This window comes from Trematomus bernacchii, unplaced genomic scaffold (genome assembly GCF_902827165.1).
Source record: "Trematomus bernacchii unplaced genomic scaffold, fTreBer1.1, whole genome shotgun sequence".
In the NCBI taxonomy this organism is placed as follows: Eukaryota; Metazoa; Chordata; class Actinopteri; order Perciformes; family Nototheniidae; genus Trematomus; species Trematomus bernacchii.
Window position 1 is genome coordinate 3,793,482 of NW_022987616.1, and position 24,612 is coordinate 3,818,093.

Below are 24,612 nucleotides of genomic sequence, written 5' to 3' on the forward strand. Positions count from 1 at the left end.
TCAGGTGTAAAACAGATTTGGGATTAGTAAAAGTAGGTCAGCTCTGCACATTAAGGATATTTTCCCATAAAAGGCAAAAAACACATTTGTATAAACGTCCCCAGCCTTTCATTCCATTCCATTCCAGGAGTTCATTTGTGCTGGAGGTTCTTTCTCTCAGTCTGCCTCATGTCACTCGATATCTGGCTGAACCTGATACTCATTATTCACATAGACTGTAATTCTGCAATCAACCTCAATTGAAGCTGTAATGTGACATCCTGTCAAGTTACTGTTAGACCAGAGACATAACCCTACACCAAAACACCTCAAGTCACTTTAGCCATGTTGAAGTTTCCACTAACTTCTTAAAAGATAACAGTTTCTTTAGTAGATTAACGTTTAACTATGCACCAGCTTAGAGGGGCCACAAAGCAGAGAGTATCCAAGTGATAAAAATCTAGTTTTTCTATAAACCTGCAAATACCTAAACCATCCAGTAATCTCATGCTTGAGCTCTCCGGTCCAGATAGCCTGATAGCATCAGGTTTGGTGTTTGCAGATTGTAAAGACCCCCTTAGGATGCCAGAGCTGAAATCTGTAAATCTAGAAGGGGGGTTGATACACCTCACTGCTCTGCTTAAAGTAAAGCACAACAAGGTGAAAACTTGTCTTGACCTGCCAGACTGCAGCTCACCTGGTGAAAGACGAAGGGGGGAGGTTGCGGAAAAAGAGACAATGAGGTGGAGTAAGGAATATATGACATAAGGGGAGAGTCAGGGAGGTGGGAAAGGACGTACAGGAAGGAAGCGGGAGGAGACCGCTGGAACAAAAGAGAAAATAGTCTTGTCATTACTCTCACAGTCCCTGTTGAACTTTGTATCTTCATTCAATCTCTATTTTGCTGGAGCACCTCCAATCCGGCTGATGTTGCCATCATATGGTGTGTTTGCTTTGTCTACACTATGTTGAAAAAAAGGGGAATACGGGACCTCATATCTTCATGCAATAACAAAAGAGCTGATGCGTGACTTTATTTGTAGATGTTTGTGTGTGCGCATAGGGGTAACAGGGGTGGCTGAGATGTAAAAAATAGCAAGTGTGTGTGTGAGAGTGTGTGTTTCAAGGCAATAAGGGTGTCAAAGCAGCAAGGGAAGTGACCTCAGAGAGGAAGCTGGTGCTGAATTAGAGGAAGTGGAGTGGCGTTGACTTTGATTTGGTTTTCCTTTGCTGGATGAGGAAGGAAAAGAGAGGAGATTGAGATTAAAAAGGCAGGATGATGGGACATAGAAAGGGCAAATGAAGAGAAAATAGGGTGAAGACAAGCAGGTTGAATAAATAGAAGAGAATATTTTAGTAAAAGGAATGTCAAAGTATTGAAAAGATTAGACACTAATGGTGAGGTGGATAATGTACTGTATATTATTACAGTAATTATTACAGGATATGGGAGAGAAGGGGAAGAGAGGAAGGAAATAACCGAAGGTGTAAAAGGAGATGTGGTCGGGGTGGTTTCCCATATACTGTAATCATCTCTTTAGTGAGAAGTATTTCACTCCATCTGGATTTTTTTTTTGTGTGCCTTTGAATGAGTGTGTATCACACACATAGAAGCAGGACTGTTTTTCCTTCATTGAATTGTACGTTGCTGCAAGGGTTGTCCTTGGCACTGGATCTGAGTGTGTTTACTCAAACACACACACATTTCTGATTGTGTTCCCTTTCATCTCGCCCTGTTTTCATTCCCCTTTATAGTTATCCTTCTCTTCCTTTTATGCCAGTCTAATCCTGTCCTGCTATTTTAGAGTTATTAAATTACTTCATACTTTTTCCCAACCTTAACAACATGTTTCTTTATCTTGGACTCCACTGTCAACTAAAACTAAATAAGAAAGTCATGACACTGAAGCCCTGCTAGTGTCCCCTAGAGGCTGAAATGTAGATTACACTCCACAATGTGTTAGATAAAACAAACAGTGTTTCTGATATAATAAGGTTTGTACTTAGGCAAACACTCAAATTAAATGGGTTGGTTCCCTTGGGAGCATGAATGTGACCAGTTCAAACGGCCTTTTAGATTAGGACATGTCTGGACATTTGACCGGTGGCACAAATGAAAGCAAATGGATTCCCACAATGGAAAGGGTCTATCTTCTGGGGAGCATGAATTAACTCAGTGAATTTCATTTTTTTTTTAAATGGTTTTGGTTAATAAAAACTTAAATTGTGGCCCTCATCCTCTTCATGAACACCTATATTAATTTCTGGACAATCTCGACTATATTTAAAGATACTTTCTTGAGCTGGACCAAATAATTCAACATAGAGTTAATGCAACTGACAGCCATTGCTATAATTGGCCTTTTTTGCTTATTAAGCGAAACACAAACACATGTAAAGCATCAGGCAGTAAGATGGCATACCATAAATAGTTGTTTAAACTCTGTTTTCATGGAACCTTTTTTTACCAGTTCTTCCCACTGGAAACCGGGTTGTGTTAGCATTTGAGTGTGAGAGGTTGTGTGTATGAATTTGTCCACTCTAGTGGTATTTTCCCCTTGGAACACTTTCACACGGAGAGTTCCTCTCATGTGGCAGCAGCTGTTTGCAGTTGTTTAACTTTGTGTGTGTGTGTGTGTGTGTGTGTGTGTGTGTGTGTGTGTGTGTGTGTGTGTGTGTGTGTGTGTGTGTGTGTGTGTGTGTGTGTGTGTGTGTGTGTGTTGTGTGTGTGTGTGTGTGTGGTGTGTGTGTGTGTGTGTGTGTGTGTGTGTGTGTGTGTGTGTGGTGTGTGTGTGTGTGTGTGTGTGTGTGTGTGTGTGTGTGTGTGTGTGTGTGTGTGTGTGTGTGTGTGTGTGTGTGTGTGTATAATCATTTGTGCAGATGTTTTGTTTCTTTTATTTGGTTCTTACGCCTACTGTAGCACTTTGGGATTGCTTTTAGCAATGAAAGGTGCTTTATAAATACACTTTATTATTATTATTATATGTGTACTTGTGTGACCCTGCTCTTAGTGTCTTTATTATGTTAGCTTACATGAATGGATGAATGATTGTACGTTTACACTACCATTTTCAGCACAGTGTGGCCTTATATGCTGAAGATGATTAGACTTCAAGAGACTGATACAAGATACTGAAAAACCCTCATGTACATTTCAATATAAAAAGATGATGAGAACAAAACATTAAAGACTTTTGTGAATGTATTATAATTATATGTTTCAGTCTCAGAGCTGATTTTCCTTTCTCTCCTTCAGGACTGTGAGATGATGTTCCAGCCAGAGTCAGATCAGATGTCCCCAGTTGAACCTAAGGTTAGAGAACACACACACAAACACACACACAAACAATAATAAATACCTTTGTTTGGAAATGACATTTCCCCTCTGCCTGATGCTCGTAGTCTCCGCCTCTGGAACTGATTGACACAGGGAAGGGTCTGAAGGTCCAGACAGCCTCTCCCCATCTGGTGAGCCTGGGCAGCGGGAGGCTCAGTGTGGCCATCACCCTGCTGCCACTCAAAGAAGGTAACACAAATACACACAGCATAGAAATCATACACCATAGGCTTGGATTACCATGTTTTTTAACACAAGTCATGTAAAGCCGTCACCTGTGAAACCAGATATTTTTGTCCCTTCCTCTTTCCTTTCTTTGAACCTCCCTCATTGCTTTGTTTCCTGCTTTTCCCGCTAAATGATCCCCTTTTTCCTCCCCGCCCAACCATTGCTTCATTTTCACGGTTGCTGGAGAAGTGTCGGGGATAGGGGGAAAGTGATACTGGGTCGCAATAAAGTCAAGACAAGAAGCCAACACTCCTTCCTCCCACAGGGCTCCCCTGAACTAAAAACACATATTCAAACAAACTACTACAACCACGTCCCTGGTTATTTATTTTTACTGTCATTTAGGAAGAAAATTACCCCACTTTCTGGTTTGTGCCCAGACTGAACGCACAGTTAACAGTGTAAAAAAAGAGGGCAACACTGAGCTAACAGACTCGAATCAAAACAGCTATAAAACAGGGATGACTCATGGTTTCATGAAAGTGTCTACAACAACAGAGAAAATACTCCATTAAACTAAAAGACCAGAATCAAACACTGTTCCTTATAGAGAACTCATGTCCAAATCACACACACCTGATCATTGTGACATAATGGCGGTGCATTTAGAGTTATTTATAGATTCTCTATCATCAGCCATCCACAGGTGTTTTGCACACCTTCCTCATTCACTCTCTTTAAAGCACACACACACATGCACACACCATGCATTCATCAGATCAGCAAGCAACAGGTGCCGTTGCTTAATTATTATTCCAGACAGTTGGCCAAACACAGGAAAGCAAATAGATGGGAGCAAAGATAAGTAGATCTACAGCGTGATATAATGAGAGACATGCTTGTATAACTGATTAAAATTCAATGGCCTGCAGACAGAAGAGGGAATAGTAATAACAACTGACTGATATGAGATTAATATCCTTACATTATAGTGAGGATCTGTCCTTAGATAACACTGGTCGAGTTAACATGTCTTATTAACAAAGCTCTCATTATATTCCCAGTGCAGAGGGACAGAGACGTTTTGTTTGGCCTCCTCTGGACCATGAGAACAGTGCAGTAAAACATTGTGATTGCTTTTAAATACATTTTATTAACTTTTTAAAATGAAGCTGCTCCAGTATGACATATTTTTATAATAAGTCAGATATCTACATTTATAGAGTTAAACTGGTTGATTCTCATAAGAACAAAATGTACAAAACACAAAATGTGCCCTTCCATTTCAGCGAGGAATGCCAGCAATGTGAAAAATCCCTTTAAGGAGAACTGAGGGTCTATTTTTCTCTAAATGTCTAATGACGAAGAACAACCAGTTCAAATGAATAATTCTGAAGTAACTTAATACATTGTGCCACCCATATGGTTCAAAAGCATGTATGTATATTTGCTAGTAACAAGTTTCCAGAGTAATGGAGATTCAATGATGACTGGAACACATTAAAACATTTTTTCCTATACTGTTGTTTTGTCTTTTTAAATGTTTTTGTGTATTGCTTGTTGTTCCAGGGGTGACCCGCATTGGCCGAGAAGATGCTCCAATTCCTCAAGATATCACCATCCAGGGAGCAGGCATCGAGGCAGAGCACTGTCTCATCTTCAATGAAGGTTGATGTCAGTTCACTTTTCACAAAAATAATTAATTATATTAGCAGTTCTCTTAACATTTTGGACTGGCAAGTGTGTACTAAAAGTTCTACCCAGTACATTTCTAGCTGCCAATAATTCCTTTTAGAAAGCTTTGCTTGGATCTTAAAATCTCGCCTTGCTTAAAGAAGATCATTAAATCTGCCAATGAAAAGAGATTTGTCAAACTGTTAGAAAGATAATGTACTAAAAGTATTTTGCCTTCTGTTAAGAGCATCATCATAAGAAAACTGCAACATAATTACCATATCACAGACACACTCTGCAATTTGTTTCAGGTGAAATAATGTGTCAAGATAAATATGAAATTGAGTGAACTCGTAAGCTGGATATCTGTCAGTAGATTGGTAATGTATTGTGTGAATGAAAGAAAATGATCCTTGCCAGTGAGAGGTCAAGTGATTGATTACACTCTTGATGCTTTCTTCTTTTTTGTTCCTGTGTGAATCATCTTGTATAATTACTATATATATACACAGTAATTATACAACGCACAGCGTTCAGCACAAAGCCTTTTAGTGAAGATAGAAATAGCATGGCTTTGTGTGTATGTTATTATTACAACTGGTAGTGTAGTTTGGAGTCATCATTCACCAGGGAAGTATCTTTGTGTAATTGTGCGTATAATCTGCAGTTGCTTTACTTTGAAGTGAAGGAACACAGTTTTTTTTAACCTCGTCATTATAACCTCTAACACAGGAGGAGTGGTGACCCTTGACCCCTGTGGTAACCTCTGCAGTCTGGATGGAGTGCAGGTCACTGTGCCCACACCACTAACACAAGGTAAGATATCCACGCTCACAAACACACACAAACACACGCTTTTATGCTGAGAGGGGTAAGAGGGATATATTGCCACCTACTGGTCATAAAATATGTGGAGTAAAAGTTGGCTTAATTGCATGGAGTGTGCATACTTAAAGTATTTCATAACTTGTGTGTGTGTGTGAAAGAGTGAGGGTGGTTAGCTTGTGGTTTGGTTAACTTGCATTCCTTTCAATGTGTGTATGTGTCATATGGCCAGAGTTAACATTGTGCTGACGTTCTGCATGGAAACACGGGGTGTACTGCGTTTTCATACAAATGTACAGGCCTATGTATGTGTGAGAAGTTCCACATGTTTAGGTATTTGTGTGTGTGTGTGTGTGTGTGTGTGTGTGTGTGTGTGTGTGTGTGTGTGTGTGTGTGTGTGTGTGTGTGTGTGTGTGTGTGTGTGTGTGTGTGTGTGTGTGTGTGTGTGTGTGTGTGTGTGTGTGTGTGTGTGTGTGTGTGTGTGTGTGTGTGTGTGTGTGTGTGTGTGTGTGTGTACACCTCTGGATTGGTTTAATTCACTGCGGTTTGGAGCTAGCTGCTACAGTGAGTCACAGCTTCCAGCAACTGCAGAGCAAATGCTTTACATCACATTCTGTTTCTACAGGATACTTGCAAAACACACATAAACTAAAAGTTTAACCTCCCAAATTCTTAAATATTTGTTTCTTATCTTTCTGTTTACCTCTGCTCACGTGTCTGTTTTTTGTCAGGCAGCATCTTGATATTTGTATCTCTGGTCAGTTTGTCCTATCTCTTCTGCCAAATTCCCTTTTTCTGGATTTACCCTGTTACAAAGCTCTCCTTGTTTTACTGGTAGCTCCATACCCTTTCTATGTACCCCTTTCTCCTTTTCATAGTGTCCTGTGTGGTCTTGCAATTTCTAGTTAAATATTGACAGGCCTAATTATCTTCCTGCTGTGCCTGGCTGATTCAAATATTGACATCATGTTGCTGTGTCTACTCACACAAGGACAGGGCATTGTGAATTCACAGGGGTGGAGAGAGGTCTGAAAGAGAAAAAGGGGTTAAAAAAAGTTAAAAGGGCATGGTTTGGAAAATTATGGGGAAAGAGAACATCTTTCAGAAATACAGGCCTCAGATGCTCTGGGTTGAGTTAGTGTAACCACACACAGAAACTCGTAGAGACGCACACAGAGACACATGCCCGCTGTAGAGCAGCCTGGAGATGATTAGCTATGTTTAGGAAGTGATCTGTTCTGTATTTGGGACTTCAGAGCTTGACCTGGAATCACATCAGTTCTCCCACTAACTCACTGGGACAGCTGGAAGTCACTTGTTGAAAAGTAATATGTTCATACAGCATGATTACAATATTCATCGTGAAGCAGAAACAACCTCAGGCTTTCTTCTTTCTAATGCTTACAAAAAACCAATGGGATAACCTCTAGTATGCATCTCAGTTCATATTAAAATGGAGCTTGGATATAAAACTCAATCTCCCAGCATTCACACTGGTCTGAAGACAATGCAAATCAGGTTGTTGAACCAAACACAGCTGGTCTTATTGTTCTCTTTCTCTCTATGTCTGTCTCAAATACACACACATCTGCATGCATGAGAAAAGAATGGGTTCATGTTTTGTTGGAAATTCTTGCAGTTAATAAAGCATCTGAAAGAAACAGTTTCAAAGACTACTTTTGACTCAGGCTGAAGGGCAACATAAAGTAGTATTCCATTATGGGCTGTAGCCAGTAAGTCTCTGTGGCATACCACCAAATATCGTACATGCTCTTGCTTTGTCGAAGTCAAATTCAATTATTCTTAAATTAATTAGTGTGTCATTATAATAGAATCCAGCCACCAGTTTTAGAAGATTTGAAGTCAGTCTCTCTCTGTAGTGCAGCTGTTTTGGGGGAACACTGCTCCAATGGATTTAAATGAAAAGAGAAGGAAAATAGGTAGGTAGACAAAGAAAAGCTGAGGGGGCGTCCTCCAAATACCTCACTGTCTAAAAGCCTTTGAACCTACCAACTGCAGATAGGGGGTAGTGGTATTATCGTTTAGTTTTACCTGTAGTTTTAACTACTTGCACTATTGTTTTATTCTCTTTTACTTGTCGATTAGACATTATTAACCTTAAATAATGATACTGGGATCATTGACAATATATACAATTATTTTCTCTGCTAAAACTCGAGACTCCCACCCATTTTCCAAGAGTTGGTTCAGTCCGGACTCAGTTCATGCTAAATCAGTAAACTTTCTTCCACACGGAGTGAAGACGGTGAGGAGGTTGTTGAAAGCTGAGGAGCGAGGCAAACAACAACACAGGGACCGGCACGAGTGTATATATACATATGTAATATTCGTTTTATTTGACTTTTCTAGAAGAAGTTATTTTGAGGTCTTGTGACGATAATTAGTTTGACGTTAGGACGAAGAAAGTCGTTTTTTTCGTGATACGTGTTCACTGAATGGGACTCAAAAGGTATGTAACGGATCTTTATTATGCTAGCTCCTAAAGAAAGTCGCATAAGGCTACATTTACTCATGCAATGTTGTGACGCACTACTACAAGTAAATACATTTCAGCTTGTCATATTTTTATCCTTCAAATTTTTCCATTAATTAAATAACGTATGTGTATTTTAGCATTCTTATTTGCGACGCTAAACACCTTACAGTTGCAACTTTAGCGTAGTTGTGCTTTCTTTGAATCTATATCTATCTATCTGTCTGTCTGGTAGTTTGTCTACATGCTCTTTGAACAGGTTGAGCAATGCTATTCCAATTAATCGATGCATTTGTTTATTTGAAGACTCGTCACACTGATGAGTAGAGCTGAACTGACTACTTTACCAGCCATGATGTGGAGCATTTGCTGCTATTATAGATTACAAATCAAAATCCCTTCTGATTGGCTGTAATTTAAGTCCCATCTGTCCCCTAAATCAATGGAGGCACTGGTGCACTAAACTGAAACTCTTTTTAACTGCTTTAATTGCTTAAAAATGACTGTAAAGCACAACTTTGTATGACTTATGGTTGAAGAATGTAGTGGGAATCAGTGCTGCTTCTGCAGTTCAAGCCACCGAGTTGTGAAAGTCACATTTCTTATTTACAGCCAACTTTTGGAGGTTTTCCATTGCAACATTTTGGCATATTGTCTGCACCTTTTGGTGGTAATAACATGCGTGTGCATGCCTCAGGGTCATGCATTAGCAGGCAAGTTCACAGACTGGTGTGGATGCACATGACAAAGAGCCCATGGCTGTGAGGACAGGCAGTGGTCAGGACACCTGACACCTGAAAACAATACGGCTTCATTGTTCTGGATGTTATTGTCTTCACTAGTCTTTCGCTTCCCTGCCTAAAAAGCACAGTTGTTCCGTTTTAACAGCACAATCTTGCACTATAAACCAATTCAATAAGAAATACATCTTGTCAGCAGTTTGCATGGTTTTTGTTTTCACCCTTCTTTTTTTTTTTAAAGATTATACCTGTTGGTTTCCCCAGGCCTGCAACCTTTGCTTAAGCACAGTGTGACTGTTTGGGGTGAGGGTCAATAGATTGATGCTGTGTGCATGAGAGTTGAGATAAGAGCAGAGACAAGATATCTACTGAGCCGCCGGCGGGGAGACAATGCATGCATCTGGTTGTTTGTCTGTGTTTGTGAGAGAAAGAGAGACTGGAAAAGTGTGACTGACTGACTGACCTAATCTGCAGCAGCTCCCCTGAGAAAGACCAGTCTGTTTATTTATGATGTTACTGCTGGACCCCTGTTCCCCAGAGAGAGCTTGTGGTTTTTGAGGCCAATTTACACTCCCACTGGGACCTTGTGTGTATGCATCTTTTCATGAATGAGTGAATTTAGTGCAATACCATGTCGATTTAAGGGAACATTGCAACATTTTGATAAAGCAGAATCATGGATGTTTTCTTTCAGACTGCATCAGGAAATGGTTGGTGATTAGTTGTGATTTATTTTGTGATTACTTCGCACGTCAAACCAGACCAATTAGCAGGTAAGTGAGTTTCACCTAAGCACATGTTCGTCATGGGATCTTTGCCATTGGTTTATTTTTCGTTCTAACCTAATGGTCTCAATTTGGCAATTCCTCCACTTAAGTTAACCAAATAGAGAAACAGTTTTAAGTTTCCTCTTCCATAACATTGTGGTGAGAGTGAAGTTTGGTCCGCTCAGATCTACATGGAAACAAAAATTGGCTCCAGACGTGATACGGCTCCTACATCTGCTCCCTCAAAGACTCTGAGGTCTGACTTTGTAGATTGCAAACTTTAAATTATCCTATAAATGTATATACAGACTAATTTCAAGTTGTGTTGTAGTTGCAGAGGGTCTGTCCATATGTGTTTGTTGGGGGGCTGCTTTGATGTGGGAGGCAAACTTAATTTGCTGGTAAACAAGTAAACATGAAGGAGATGAAAGATGTTGTGTTATAGATGGTATGTCTTTCTTGTGTGTGTGTTTGAAGGAAGAGGGGATGTGTTATTGAGGACAGCAGAACTAATTGTATTTAAATTGCATTGCAAAATTGCATTTCTTGAACTTGTTAAAAGTTGAATCTTCACGTTTTCTAACAGTACTGTCTCCCTCTTCCTTTCATTCTCTCTGTCACCAACACGCAATAATGCTTGTATTTGCTTATGCTGAAGGAGAGGATTAGCAGTTATTTGTTAGCCAAGAAGCACTTGAGGAAATTAGATAGACCAGAGAGCTGGGGGTTGTGAACAAATCAGGGCGACACACTTTACTCCCCACTTTAAAGGTGGCACATGGCAAGCCTATTGAGGGAAGGAAATTAGATTTTTACAAGAGCTGACTGCTGGCAGAGTGCGTGTGTGCATGCCTGTGTGTTTGCTGTTGTGCTAAATACTGAGACTTACTGTGATTCATTAGGCAGACACTGTTACGAGACATGTTTCCACACACACACAGATACACAGGTGCATGCTCAACATTTACTCATGTCTGGCAATGAGAAACATGTCATTATTTCATGCTCACACTAACCTTCACGGTGACATATCTGTGTGTGTTTTCTATCCTTTTTACTCACAACAAGACACTCATCTCTTGATCTCTCTGTCAGGATGTCACTGCTTCACAGTTTGCGCCCAAACCTGCAGGATTGTGTTGAGTATGTATTTGAGACGTTCACAGTCCAGCTGTGTAGACTAAACATTTCTTACACTGTTTTCGTGTGTGTGGTGTGTTGGCTCCACCTCACCACAGCACTCAGGTCCCCCCCTGTGCTGAGAGATTACAGCTTTTCATGGGGATGTTAGCGAAACTAGACATTAGGTGAAGAGTGAGAAAGAACAGGGTGAAAGGGATACGAACGAGAGAAGGGGAAAAGAAAGAATAACAACTTTTTCCATTCTGTCTTTTTCCATTCACCCTGTCGCTGTCCCCCCTCTTGCCTCAGTGTCTGACTTCAGGTCCAAGGAATCTGATGTTACTGTAATGGAGCTATTAAGGAGGTTATTTTTTAGCCTTTTACACACATACTGGGGGTTTACTGTAGGGCTCATCTGACGCTGCTACCCTCCGGGGTGGAGGTTAAAAGAATGGAGAGCAAAGAGATTGCATGTGTGTGTGAGAAGGGACAGACAAATGAGAGGGAACTCTTTGTTTTAGTCAGTCTTGTGATTTTCTCCTTTTTTTTTTGCATCGTCTTTTCATCTTTTTTTGCTGTCTCTCCTGTTGCTCTTTTCTTGTGTCAGATCTCCTGTGAGTGTGTGTCAGCACTGTTGTCTCTCTCCACTCTCTTCTGAGCTATTTGTACAGCTGTGGCTGTCTGTGTGTATTACAGGGGTTGTGACCCTGACGTCTTGTTTAATACCTGGCGCTCCAAGGCTAATTGATGGCCAGAGCAAACACTGTGGTTGGGAATGGCCGGCTGTGCACGAGTGTGTGGAAGTGAGTTTCTGGCTGTGAACAAATACTCCAGGCTCAGACCAATTTTAAGCTGTATTTATGACTGCCTCTTCACACTTCAAACAGACAGCGGTGTATGGTATATATAACTAATAAATATGTCAAATGGCCTTGTTTTGTGCTCTCCAATATTTCTTTGTGCCACATTTACAGAAGAATTCCATGTTTAAAATTACTTTTCGATCCATGATTAAATGTGCGTCTGTACATTTATTTATACTACACATGACCTAAATATACTCAAGCTCTGTCATAGTTAATATTAGATTTATATCTAATTTGACCTTGTGTTTTTCTCTCCAAGGTTATTCTCTGTGTCTGGGTAAATCCTACTTCTTTCGGTTCAACCATCCCGAGGAAGCAACCAGAATGAAAAGTATGCTTCCACAAAAGAGCCCCGTGTCAGCTTTGGCCTACAACACAGGTAGGCACACACACACACACACACACACTAAGATGGGTGAACTTTTTCCCCACCACGACCTGTACTTGATCCTCTTTGTACCTCCCTCCCTTTTTATCACCTCAACAATTTTTTCCATCTGATTTTCACCTTTTCCGTGCTTGTAGTTCATCACCTTATTCTCCTCATATAACATCTCTTCTCTGCCCATAACATCTTTGCTCCCTGATAAGGATGTCATGGTAAAGTCACAGGAAGTCACGTCCTAGTCAGGTGTGTAAGACTGCGATGTTATTTTTGAGTATGTGCGTTAGAACGACTGAAGGGTAGGATGAGGGCAGGTGTTTTTCAGCCATCTCATATGTCTTTTATAAACATACTGTCACACGCATGCTAAAAACGAAACTCAAAACATATTGGAATGTTATTGTCATGTGGTGCCCCCCCTCCCTCTGTTTCCTTGGTGATGCAGCTGGGTTCTGCTGTCTCCGTAGTGATTGATTGAACGTTGAGCAAGGTGTGTGTGCCATTATCAGTGGAGTCCTTGCTCTTAAAACTCCCAGACGTAAGGAATGCACTCTGCTGATTCTCTGCTGTTTTTGCACACACCATCTCACAGACATTTGTTATTACAGGCAGCCAAAATCTTAACTTAAATCCCGCAGATTGCCAACACTCACACTCTGACATGTGCACCTACAGTGAAGACTCACACATGAAGCAGACTGAGCTTAGCCTCGAAGAAAAGTCACGATAGAAGGGAGTTGATGCACGCCAGGCCTCCTGTATAAATCTGCCCATGTATGGAGACAAACACCCTGCGTGTCTGTGTGTGTGTGTGTGTCTGTCTGTGTGTGTGTGTCTGTGTGCGTGTTTCTAGATCTTATGATGTCTTTAATTTTCTGCCCCATTTCTCTTCACCGTGTAAGGTTTGACATTCTTCTCAAACAGGCTTATATTCAGCTATGGCATGTGCTATTAGGTTCTGCAGTTAAAAAATATATACAAATCAAAAAGCCAATAGTTGAATGTTCTCACTTATTCTTGAATACTCCAAGATATAATGTACACTTTTGGTATATGTGTTTGTGTGTGTTTCACTCAGGCGGACCCACTGCTGTCAGTTGTAGGAAACCTTCATTGTGTGTGTGTGGGTGTTTTTCACAGTTAAACACTGGGTGGTCTAAGCTTGAACATTGTTATAGCTCCTTTTCCACATAAAGGCGCAGATGGATTAAAAACACTGGCTAGGTTTCTCCCATATCGCCGTCCTCCTAGTGTTTTACCTGCATTTTTGATGATAAGATACTATTAAGGGAGTTCTTTTTGTAATTCTGACAGAAAAAGTGGAAGCTATTACTCAAACATACTCCCACCAACCTCAGCAATATTTTTCCCAAGTAAAAGATTGTCTACATTTGTCTTTCTAACTTCCTTCCTGCTAAATCTGACTGACTCAGTTGAGGTTTGGCTAAAAGACCACCTCTCTGCTGAAGCTGCTTTAAATAAAAGGCTTTAGGAAGGGTGGGGGGCCTCTTGAGGGTATTCCAGAATATTTTGTGGTCCTTTTCATCCCCCAAAATCCTACTCTGCAGAACTGAAGTCGAGTTAGCGTTAGTGTTTGTCTTGGATCTAATGGATGGTTGTGCGGAAGAATGTATTTGCATGCTGTGTGTGTGTGAGTTGACTCCTATTCTGGGTCATTCTCCGCCAGTTACGGGTTGTTTTGGTTGGGTTTGTTCTGCCAAGGGCCAATCTATGAATAGCTGCAGCTTCAGGTACATACTCAACCTCTCTTCAACCACAATTTATAACTTCATGCCCTTCCCCTTTTCCTTCTTCTACCTACTTATTTTCCTGTTACTGATCTTTTTTTCTCTTTTTTCCAAAAACTGAACGGACATAAATGCCGATCCATCTCTTTATCCCTTTTTTGTTGTGTATTCTTGTCATATCTATTTTCTCTTGTTTCATCTCTGCACTCTTTTTTTCTTTCACACAGTTTTCTTCAATATTCCTCGGATTTACCCGATTTGGATCTCCTCGTTCCTCCTCCCCATGAATGTATTTGAGTATGCACACTTTTTCCCATATTATACAATTCATTTAATGATTATCTCTCTAACCCCCAGACTACCTGAAGTTCAGCAGTGACTATAGCCATTCGGTGGTGGGTGGCACCGGCAGTTCTCGGGGGATGCGATCTGCCTCTGAGCTCCGGGACTTGATGGACACCCTGCAGCGCAAGAAGATCGCCCTGGAGAACAGCCTGAGAGCCAACGGGAACGCAAACCCCTCCTACTTCAGCGTGACGCAGGTCAGCCATCGTAAAGCTCCACTTCGGGATTTGTTATTTTGCTTTCTACGTCATGCTCCAACAGGTGTTGTAGAATCTATATGGCCACTCTGGATGTTTGTCAGGGGTTTACTAATTATCTCTAAGTCAAATATGGCTAACCGTGGTTACCCATTATCCTTGGTGATACAACCGTGTTCAACTTGCAACACTAGATGTATTCATTACTCTGGTTGCCATCACACAGAAGGGTCATGGACTGCTTAAAGTCAACATTATCTTCTTTATTTTAGATCAATTAGATTTAATCTATTGATCCCAAATGTGAACATTGTGTTGTTTCAGCAGCATGTAAACAAGGCATTGCACATGAGTTAAACATAAAATAAAGAAATGATCATTAAATATGTACATATCAACAGTAGAGAGTATATCTATCAAATACACAATATAAATATACAGAATAAGTTAGTAGACTATAATAGACCAACCTACTACTAACAAAATATACTCATAGGATGCTTTATACATTATACATGTGTCAAAGTAGTTTTAAAATGTAAATGCAATGAGGTACAGTCTAAGAACAATACACACAAATTAAAACTATTTCTCTATCATCTACCTCTGTTATATCTGATATGAAATATAGAGCACATTAGAGTATTTCAACGTGTAATATATTTGTATTCCATTCCATCTTTCAGTCTCCTCCCACCACACCTATCACGAGTCCTACCACATCCTCATCATCCTACCAGGAGCAGGCGAGGCGCTTCTATGCCTCAGAACGTTCGACCTTGTCTTTGAAATCCCCTCCCCCTCTTTCCCCTGGACGACGATCCGACCCCTCTTCTTCTCTGTCCTCACGCTCCTCGGTCAATCGCAACCAGGACAACTACGGCAGTAGCGATAGCCGACGGCTGCACAACACGGGCTCCTCGTCTTCACTGTCCACATGGAACGGCGGAGGCTCCACCACCTCTGTTGATGCCAGCAATAACTATCTCCTGTCTCTTCCTCCACCGTCATCCCGCACTCCATCAGGAGGAGGTGCAGCCAGCATGCCCTCAAGTCCCCGTCTTGGCCGCCGCAGTTATGGCACCCAAGAGCCAGTGCCCAGCAGTAGGACCAGGAAATACTCAACAGGCTCTCTTAATGGTTTGACGGGAGGAGGGCACAGTCGCTCGCTGCCACGCCTCTGCCCCACCCAGTCTCCCCGTGACAACAACAACGGAGTCCTCACCTTGTCGACGCTGCCTCCACGGCGATCCGATGGCGCTGGCGGTTATAAAGTGAACAAAGACTATTACAATAACAACCACAATGCCAGCCCGGACCTCAACCACAACTCCAGCCAGCATTCCTCCAACAGGAATCAAATCCGAAACGCAACTCAAGGAGAAAGTGTTGTGTCTATCTCCCTCTCCTCGCCTAAAATCTTGCCCCCCACCACTTCCTCTATCTCTGCCACAACTGCCCCACCGGATGTGACCCTCCCATCTAAGACAGGGGGCTCCTCTTCTCCTCGTGTGGCCAAGAAACTCAGCCTGACCTCCACCAGCTCTGTGGGCTCCATCAGCCCCACGACCTCCAACGCTCCAGAGCAGGAACGGCTGGCTAGCAATGGGGTCTCCAGCGAGAGGGAGAGGCTCACTGCTGCCCCGGGGCTTGGATTTGGAGAGAGGAGGTCTTCCTTTGGGAAGGCAGGGCTGGAGCCTTGGATGGGGCTGGGTGAGAGGAGGCAGTCGTTCGGAAAGGCAGGAGTGACCCCACCTGGAGGTTTCAGGGAACGAAGGGGGAGTATCAGCTCACTGAGCGGGAAGGAGGAGCTGACCGACTACCACCAGCACCAAAAGGAGGAGAGACTCCGCGAGCAGGAGGTGGAGAGACTGGTGAGTTTGAGTGTGTTTGCACATGTGGCTTTCTTTATAATGTTCCTCATGTTCCCCGCATCTGCCAATTCAACTGATGGAACAACTATGCAATCGGATCAAATGTCTCTGGATAGAAGTTATGATATAAGCTGTGATTCAGACCACATCTGGTGTCATTTGCAAAGGAGTTACAGACTTGCAGACTGTTCACAGGTGAGCAGTGTGTTGCTGTAAGGATTGCTGAAAGAACATAGTGTTTACATTTGAATTTGAATATAGTTTTGCATAAAGATGCAATCACACCCCAAGTAGTACAATACATTTAGTTTAAGAATGCATCCTCTACACCAGGGGTGTCAAACTCAAGGGCTAGTCAAGGGCCGGACTGGTTCAATGTTTATTGCAAAATTTATTGAAATGAACTTATTGCACATATTAAACCTGGAACTAACAAAGCTTAAATGATTGCCTGTAAAAACAACATTAAACATTAAATAATCAGTTGCATTCATTTCTTATGGCTCTATCTGCAGCTTTTCCAGAGTCATTTCTTATGATTACATTTCTCCACAGGCCAACAACAGCTTCAAAAAAACAATTTCCCTCAAAGAAAAAACAAACATGCCCTGTTGTCTCAAGAAACAAAGTGCAGAAGGAAACATCCATTGAAACTCAGTTTGCTGCTCTGTGATGCTAGTTCAAGCCAGATACTTGGCATCTCATCTTGGGTGCAAGTTCATCAATGTTTGGGGTCAGGCTCTGAGCTGAGGAACTCCTCAGGATTGAGTGAAGGTGTGCGTGCAATATACCGGCGGGCCAGATCTAATAGTAATTCAAAATGATCCTGCGGGCCGAAATTAAATCCACCAAGGGCCTGATTTGGCCCCCGGGCCTTTGGTTTGACACATGTGATTTACACTATCCTCCTTGTCCCCTCAAACTCACTCTCCCAAGGAGCCGCACACACGCACACACGCACGCACGCACACACACACAATGAGGTTCACCACTCAACAGATGCCTCTGGCAGTAAGCCCATACTAACAGGACTATTCTTAACCCTGTGCTTGGGTTGTGTGTGTGTATGTGTGGTGCGTGTTTATGTCAGTCATCTGGAGGTCCGCCCAGTGTGGTTCGGACCACTAAAGAGCCACAGAACACATCAGTCAGATGTGGGCTAGAGAAACCTTGAAGATTAGAGAGCGCAGTGGTAGTGTAGCAGGTGGATAAACACACAGATGCTCAACATGTAATGACAACTGGACTCATAATCCAACATCCTCCTTCTTTTAATCTGTCTTTCACACAGCCATATTCTGATAAGTGTCTCTTAAACTGTGAGAAATAGTTTTCTGGATGATGTGCAAACCGAACTGCGTTTCCCAAGCATCTCAGCGGCGTTAACCTACCCAATTTGCACTTTGTCCAATATCAATATAGAACACTTACTTAAACCCATCAGTTTTGCATTAGATGTGGTTTTCCTTCAAACCAATTGATTTTAGTTTTTGGTGCAATTTAAAAAAAGCAGCATCCCAAAGTCTAATTTGAGCTTAATATTTTTAAATCTCTAAATGATTATTATTTTTAAACATATATTTGTATAATGAATCTGAAAGATAACAAACAATTAACAGTTTTTGGTAGTTCTTATAAGATATACTGCTAGTAAAACAACTTCAAGTCTAGTGTCTGTGAGTCCAAGGCTGAGCTCAGGAAAGGCTTAACCGTGTCTGCCCTCTAGTGGTATGACAGGACACATGCATTATTTCCATGTTGAGATGTTATTTTAATTAGAAGAATAAGTCGAGCTGCAGCAAAGATTCTTTGAATGCAAACGACTTTATTTCACCTCAAAAGCACAGCTGGTTAGAGAGGTTTCCTTACTTTTTTCTCTATTTTCTTTTACTCTCACTTTCTTGTCATTTTTTCTCCATCTTTTCTCTACGTCTCCTTCTTCCTTTTACATTACATGTCACTTGTTAGACGCTTTTATCCAAAGCGACTTACATACTCAGTACTGTGGGCAATCCCCACAGGAGCAATTTGGGGTGAAGTGTCTCAGGGACACAACAACATGCTGACTGCAGTGGGGTTTGAACCTGTGACCCCCTGGTCCCAACACCAAGGCTCTGTCCACTGCGCCACACGCCTCCAATGCTTCCTTCAGTGTGTCTTCCTCGCCCTCTCTCTGTTTGTCTCTCTAGTTGACAGCTGATTACTATAAAGGCTCCACAGAGGCTTGTGTCCATTAGAAAATAACAAGGTGACAAACTGACACAGCATCAGCTCCTGGTTCACATAACACTATGCATGGGGTGTGTTTGTGTGCTTTACACTGGTAAACAATTTGGAGTCTGTTCATATCATTTATTTGATTTGAATAAAATACAATTTCTAAAATAATGTGATGAATGACGAGCAACATAATGTAGGCTTTGTGTAGCTCTAGGATGTCTCTCTTCAGAACTCCTTACCTCTTGAACCTCTCATCTTTCATTATCATCACTTCACCTGGTTCAGATTCCTCCCTGGAAAGTGTCCTGTTTCCAGTACACACAGACGCATTCCTGTGTTTGAAGTCATGGCCTGTTCTCGTGCACACTTCCTATCATAGTTGACAGCTGTCTACCTTCTCATTAGCTCACTCTTTCTCTCTCTCTCTCTCTCTCACACTCAAACACATTCACACACCTCTGTCCCACATTCTTTTTCCTAACCTCCATTTCTAATATTACATACACAGGCTTGCTGTGGCTTACATACTTCCCTCCTCCAGAGAAGCTACTGCTGAACCTACGAGGGGTATTTTGACCCTCTGCAGCCTCCGTAGCTCCTCATATAGCTATAGTTAAGGCAGGCAGAACCGTGGAAAGGGAAGCTCTTGCTTCCCAAGTTAAAGGATAATATTCTTTCTAGGCTCTACAAATGATAAACTTAACTAAATTATGTAAATCACAAACAAGACAGGATTGTACTGAATGTATTCGGGACTAAACAAGGACATTTAAACTAGAGGGAGTGACTTCTGCGATGCTCCCCCAGGTAACCTGATCATTGGAAACTTTTTTTTATGATGGAAAGAAATAATACCCGCAGAGCTGTTGGCACTTCTATATAGTATGGAACAAAACAGAACATTCAATCTGTGCATTTCTTTAACCAAATAAAAAATAATATGCATGTATATGAAGAAATATAAAAAATGCAATGTGTATTTTATACTGGTTTTGAATATTTAAAATCTGATAAATGTAAGTTTGCATTTACATATAATCTTAAATGATGTGTGCTTTGCTTGTTGTCTCTTTAATAGCGTTTAATATTGTAGCGCATAATTATGATACATTTATAGAATAATCGGCTACACATCCAAAACAGCATTAGAGTTTTAAAAATGTGGGTTTTTTTTTATAACAAATTGTTATAACTTGTTTGGTTGGGACTTTCTTGAATCAACATTATCACATCATGAAAACAAAAATAACTTCAAAACTAGATTATTTATTTTGAAATGTATTGTAACTATTTGTAACTGCTTACATTGAGAGCAACAAAATGCTGGAGTCAAATTCCTTGTTTGTTTATACACTTTGGCATTAAAGCTGATTCTGATAACTCATGCACATGTGTTCTCTGACATCTCAGGAGCGACAGCGTCTGGAGACCATCCTGTCTCTGTGCTCAGAGCTGGGCCGGTCTGAGAGAGATGAAGGCGGACCCACTCCCACTTCAGTCGTGACGGATCTCCAGAAGATCAACCAGGAGCTCGAGAAGCTTCAACTGAACGACGAGGACGATGACGACACACCATCGGTCTTTTCTGATTCTTCAGCTGTTAACGGAACGGGGAACGGACACATGGCGTCCCATGGATCAGAGAATGGCTTCTATGACGATGATCTGCCGGTACGACGGAGGCGCAGCAGTGGTCAGCGGGACGCCAGGGCCGAATCACCTGCTGTCAGCCTGCGGAGCTTCGCCGCCTCACCTTCTCCACGTGCACAGAGGAACAATGAGGTACAAGCGATTCAAATTCGCTCCCACTTATATCACATATTCTTATCAAAGTAATTTTTTAAGGTTAAAAATGTAATTTAATTAGAATAAATGAATGTCCTACTCTGTGACGACAAGATATTATCCTGTCTCTTTTAATAGGCACCCTGCCTCCGACCTTTCTCCCCTGCCCCAAATGGTCCTGGACTCTAACCCCCTAACTCACTTTTCTGCCCATCTCCGCTGCTACTGCACTGAAACTGTACTTTGAACACTTAAATTATATTATTAACATTTTAAACTGTATACCCCGGTTATCTAGGCCCTTTGTTTTGTTTAATGTATACCATGTTTATATAGGCCCTTTTTGTTTTTTGTTTGATGTATATATGTCACACTGTAGGACTGCGGGAAACGATATTTCTGGATGTAAAACATGTAGAATTATTGACAATAAAGCTGACTTTGACTTTGACTTTGACTTTGATACATGTTAAATGTAAATTCAGTTTCACACACATCTATTAAATGAAACCGCTAAAGGAGCACCTTTGACTTTGGTCAGCTTCTTCAAAGATTAATCAGGATTGATGTGTGAGGTGTTTATGCTCCCTGTTCTTTCTCAGGAGACAAGGATCACTCCTTAATACTTGGAAAGTATCGACATACACATTCTTAAAGCACACAGATGGGATATATTTACAGCTCATTTATTAGATTAGAGCAGGCTAAGTGTTAGACATTAGAATTGACAGCTGTGGTTTGTGTGTGTGACTTGAGGCTTTGTGGCTGCATAAGACCAGAAATACAGAAGTTCACCTAATTTCATCACAGATAGAAATGGTGGTGTTTATGGTGACAACTAACTACCATGAAACCCATATATTGATTATGTTTTAATGTCTTAACAATCTGTGGTGTTTGTTCCCAGGCTTTAGATGAGGCAGCTCGTCGCCGCGGACAGGCAATAAGGGCTTCAGAGGAGGAAGTGAGGCGTGTAGAAGAAGAGAGGATCCAAGTACTCAACAACATGGAGGAGCTGGAGCAAAAGATCAAGGAGCTGGACAACCAAATAGAAGAATCTGCCCAAGAGGTAAAGAGTGAGGAAGGACGGCGCTTTGGGCTGACACACACGGCAAAAAGGCATTTATTTCACACATCATTTATTGTAAGTAACCCAGGATCGCTACAAATGACTCACGTACAGCTGTGTATTTATGAAAGGTGGAGCTGGAGCGAGCTCTGGTCGAGGCTGAGCAGGAGTCGGAGGTAGCCGCTCTCCAGCAGGAAAGAGATGCTCTGGAAGCGCTTCACAACAAGATGACTGACCTGGAATCCAAGTCCCAGCAGGAAAAAGAAAAGGTACTTAACAGGCTCGGTTCATTGTAAAGCAGTGAGGGAAATTGATACCTTCTGTGATCGATAATGGCGGAGAAGGGAGAAATATACTTTTAAACAGTTACATTTCATATTGAACATACATACACTACTCTGAGACTCTCTCTGACACATTTCGGGGTCATGTGACCAACTGGTAGGTGTTAATCCTTCTCATGCTGTCTCTGGTCCAAATATATATCTGTTAATACTGCCCAGGGTATAGCGGGCACCATGTGATCCTATCTCACACACACTCTGGGTGTGGTTGAGTGTGTATGATAGTCTGTCGACATTTATACCAACATATGGTGTCATTGACAGGGTGGGGAATAAGTGGCTAAACGGATTGAATTTGTTGTATGTGTCAGAGTTCCCGTTAGAATATTTTTTTGCCGGTCAACATGTCCGTTAAAGTTGAAATCTTCCGGACAAAATTAGATAAGTGCCGGTTAAAGGTCTTCTTTGTTATTTATTGAGCTTTAAAACAAATTGATATGATTCGACATTAAACAAACTAATTATAGTAGATTAACTACATTATTCAAAAGTGTACAGTAATTTACAAAAACGCGGGAATAATAAACGGAGCGCTCTCTCCTTCTCCTGACAGCCCGTCAGTATCATGCAGCTCGCGGATCCAGTAATGAGTGACCCGACAGTAAAACTAAACATATCTATAACTAGTTTAGGTAGTTTGAGAGGTAATTAAAATAGCTACGTGTGATTTTCTAACCTGAAGTGTGTTTTGCTCTGCTCGCCGCTGCAGGGGATCATGCAGAGCTGCGTGTCGACTCGTCAGCAGCAGCCGATCTCTCTCTCCTGTCAGATTAGACTTTACTCGCATTTATGTCCATATCGATCAGATCTAGCTAGTTCTAGCTAATGATATGACTACCTGCTTGTTAAAAGACACCTAAACAATAAGCGTCGCTATGCAACCGGATGAGGCCACAAAGTATAGCGCAGCATTATGCATTTGTTTACATGCCCACCGGAACCCCGAGGCATTACCAACAGATCAACGCACAATCAACCCATACAGGACATCTCTTTCTCCACATTAAGTGTTAGACATTAGAATTGACAATTTTTGTCTGTCACATACTCTTTTGTCTGTCACATACTATTCTTGTCTGTCACATAAGTGGCGCAACTGATGCGGTATTGCGCTAAGGGAAAATTATTTTGACCGGACATTTTGACCGGAGAGATTTAGATTTGCCGGACTTCAGCATATTTTACCGGTCATTGTCCGGTAATTACCGGCTAACGGGAACTCTGGTATGTGTGTTTGGGTGCACATGCTGCCTTGGTATCTGGATATTTTACACTCTGGGATTCCTAACCTAATCGTGAAATCGTCCTGGACCCCACGGCCCTTAAATACTGTGATGCCGAGTTAGACCTAGGGAAAGATGTCCGTTAGTGTTGCCCTGATGGTTGAATAGCCGGGTGAAGTTGAGTGCTTGTACAGATTTTGGACGTGTGTATATGTTGTGTTATTCATAGAGAGGAGCATTAATCCACTGAGCCATTGCTTCTCATCCAATCATTTCCATTTAAACAAACAGAAAAATCATCAGGAGACAGAACTCATGACACTTTCATACTACCTTCATTACTACTCCCCAGATCTCCATCCCTTTAGTTCATTCCTGCAGCTTTACCTCCCCTCCTCCCTCCTGGCTAACCTCGCTGACCTGATCGCCGTAGTAACTAACTGTGGCTCCCCATATCCCACTAACGCTGCCATCCTCTCTCTGTCCTTTGTGTGTGTGTGTGTGTGTGTGTGTGTGTGTGTGTGTGTCTGTTTCCTTGTTCGTCTGTACACATCATCAAATGTGCACATGTACGTCTGCGTGGGCATGCGTGTGCGTCTATGTGTCGTGAACATGTGTGTATGCCAGGCGTGCGAGGTGCTACAGGCAGAAAGGGGCAGAGTAGAGAGGTTGGCTCAGATTGTGTGTGAGCAGCGCTCCCAGCTGGACAGCTGCCCTGAGGCCACCAAGGAGCCCCTGCAGGAGCAGCTGGCCAGGGTCAGTACACACACACACACACACACACACACACACACACACACACACACACACACACACACACACACACACACACACACACACACACACACACACACACACACACACACACACACACCACACACACACACACACACACACACACACACACACACACACACACACACACACACACACACACACACACACACACACACAGGAAAACATTTAGTTTAATGAGTAAATCAATGGATCCACACAGAGAATTTACAACACATAGAAAAGCAAAAAAACTCGAATGAAATGTGAAACGGCTATGCATGCGTACATGTATAGACCAGAACAAAGGCCGATGTAGATGTAGAGATACGTAATGCTGGCATACTTGAACTTACACACATCTTTTCTCCTGAGCTAACTTGCTCTCCACCCCAAGGCTAGCTCTGATCTACCTCTGATCTAATCTTGGATCCTGTTCTCTTCGCAATATCTAACTTTTAGGTTTCAATGTCTACACATCTTTATTTCACCATGGTTTGAGCCTGTATAAAGTGATTCAAGAGTTTGGATTCAAGAGTTTGGCTATTATAGAAATGTTGCTGATATTTCGGCATTGGGTCTAATTGGCAAAATGCAGCATGGCAAGTTCCCTGTGTGTGTCAATACAAGTCTTTTTTGTTTACCTGCATCTTGAATGTATATAAAGTGTATGTGC

At 41.8% G+C, this 24,612-nt stretch overlaps 1 protein-coding gene across 5 annotated transcripts in view; it reads left to right on the forward strand.

The window, feature by feature from the left end:
* Positions 1-24,612, forward strand: part of phldb2b (pleckstrin homology-like domain, family B, member 2b) — a 39,766-nt gene that overhangs the window by 3,648 nt on the left and 11,506 nt on the right. For 3 of the 5 annotated variants that reach the window (XM_034132377.1, XM_034132379.1, XM_034132380.1), the window contains exons 2-12: positions 3,236-3,292; positions 3,382-3,505; positions 5,054-5,152; positions 5,891-5,974; positions 12,232-12,351; positions 14,463-14,647; positions 15,334-16,521; positions 20,152-20,523; positions 21,434-21,595; positions 21,727-21,864; positions 23,790-23,918. In XM_034132377.1, coding sequence (XP_033988268.1) covers positions 3,236-3,292; positions 3,382-3,505; positions 5,054-5,152; positions 5,891-5,974; positions 12,232-12,351; positions 14,463-14,647; positions 15,334-16,521; positions 20,152-20,523; positions 21,434-21,595; positions 21,727-21,864; positions 23,790-23,918 — 2,658 coding nt within the window. Of the gene's footprint in view, positions 1-3,235; positions 3,293-3,381; positions 3,506-5,053; positions 5,153-5,890; positions 5,975-8,251; positions 8,454-12,231; positions 12,352-14,462; positions 14,648-15,333; positions 16,522-20,151; positions 20,524-21,433; positions 21,596-21,726; positions 21,865-23,789; positions 23,919-24,612 lie in introns of those variants that run through there. The other 2 variants (XM_034132378.1, XM_034132381.1) reach the window with 2 other exon arrangements.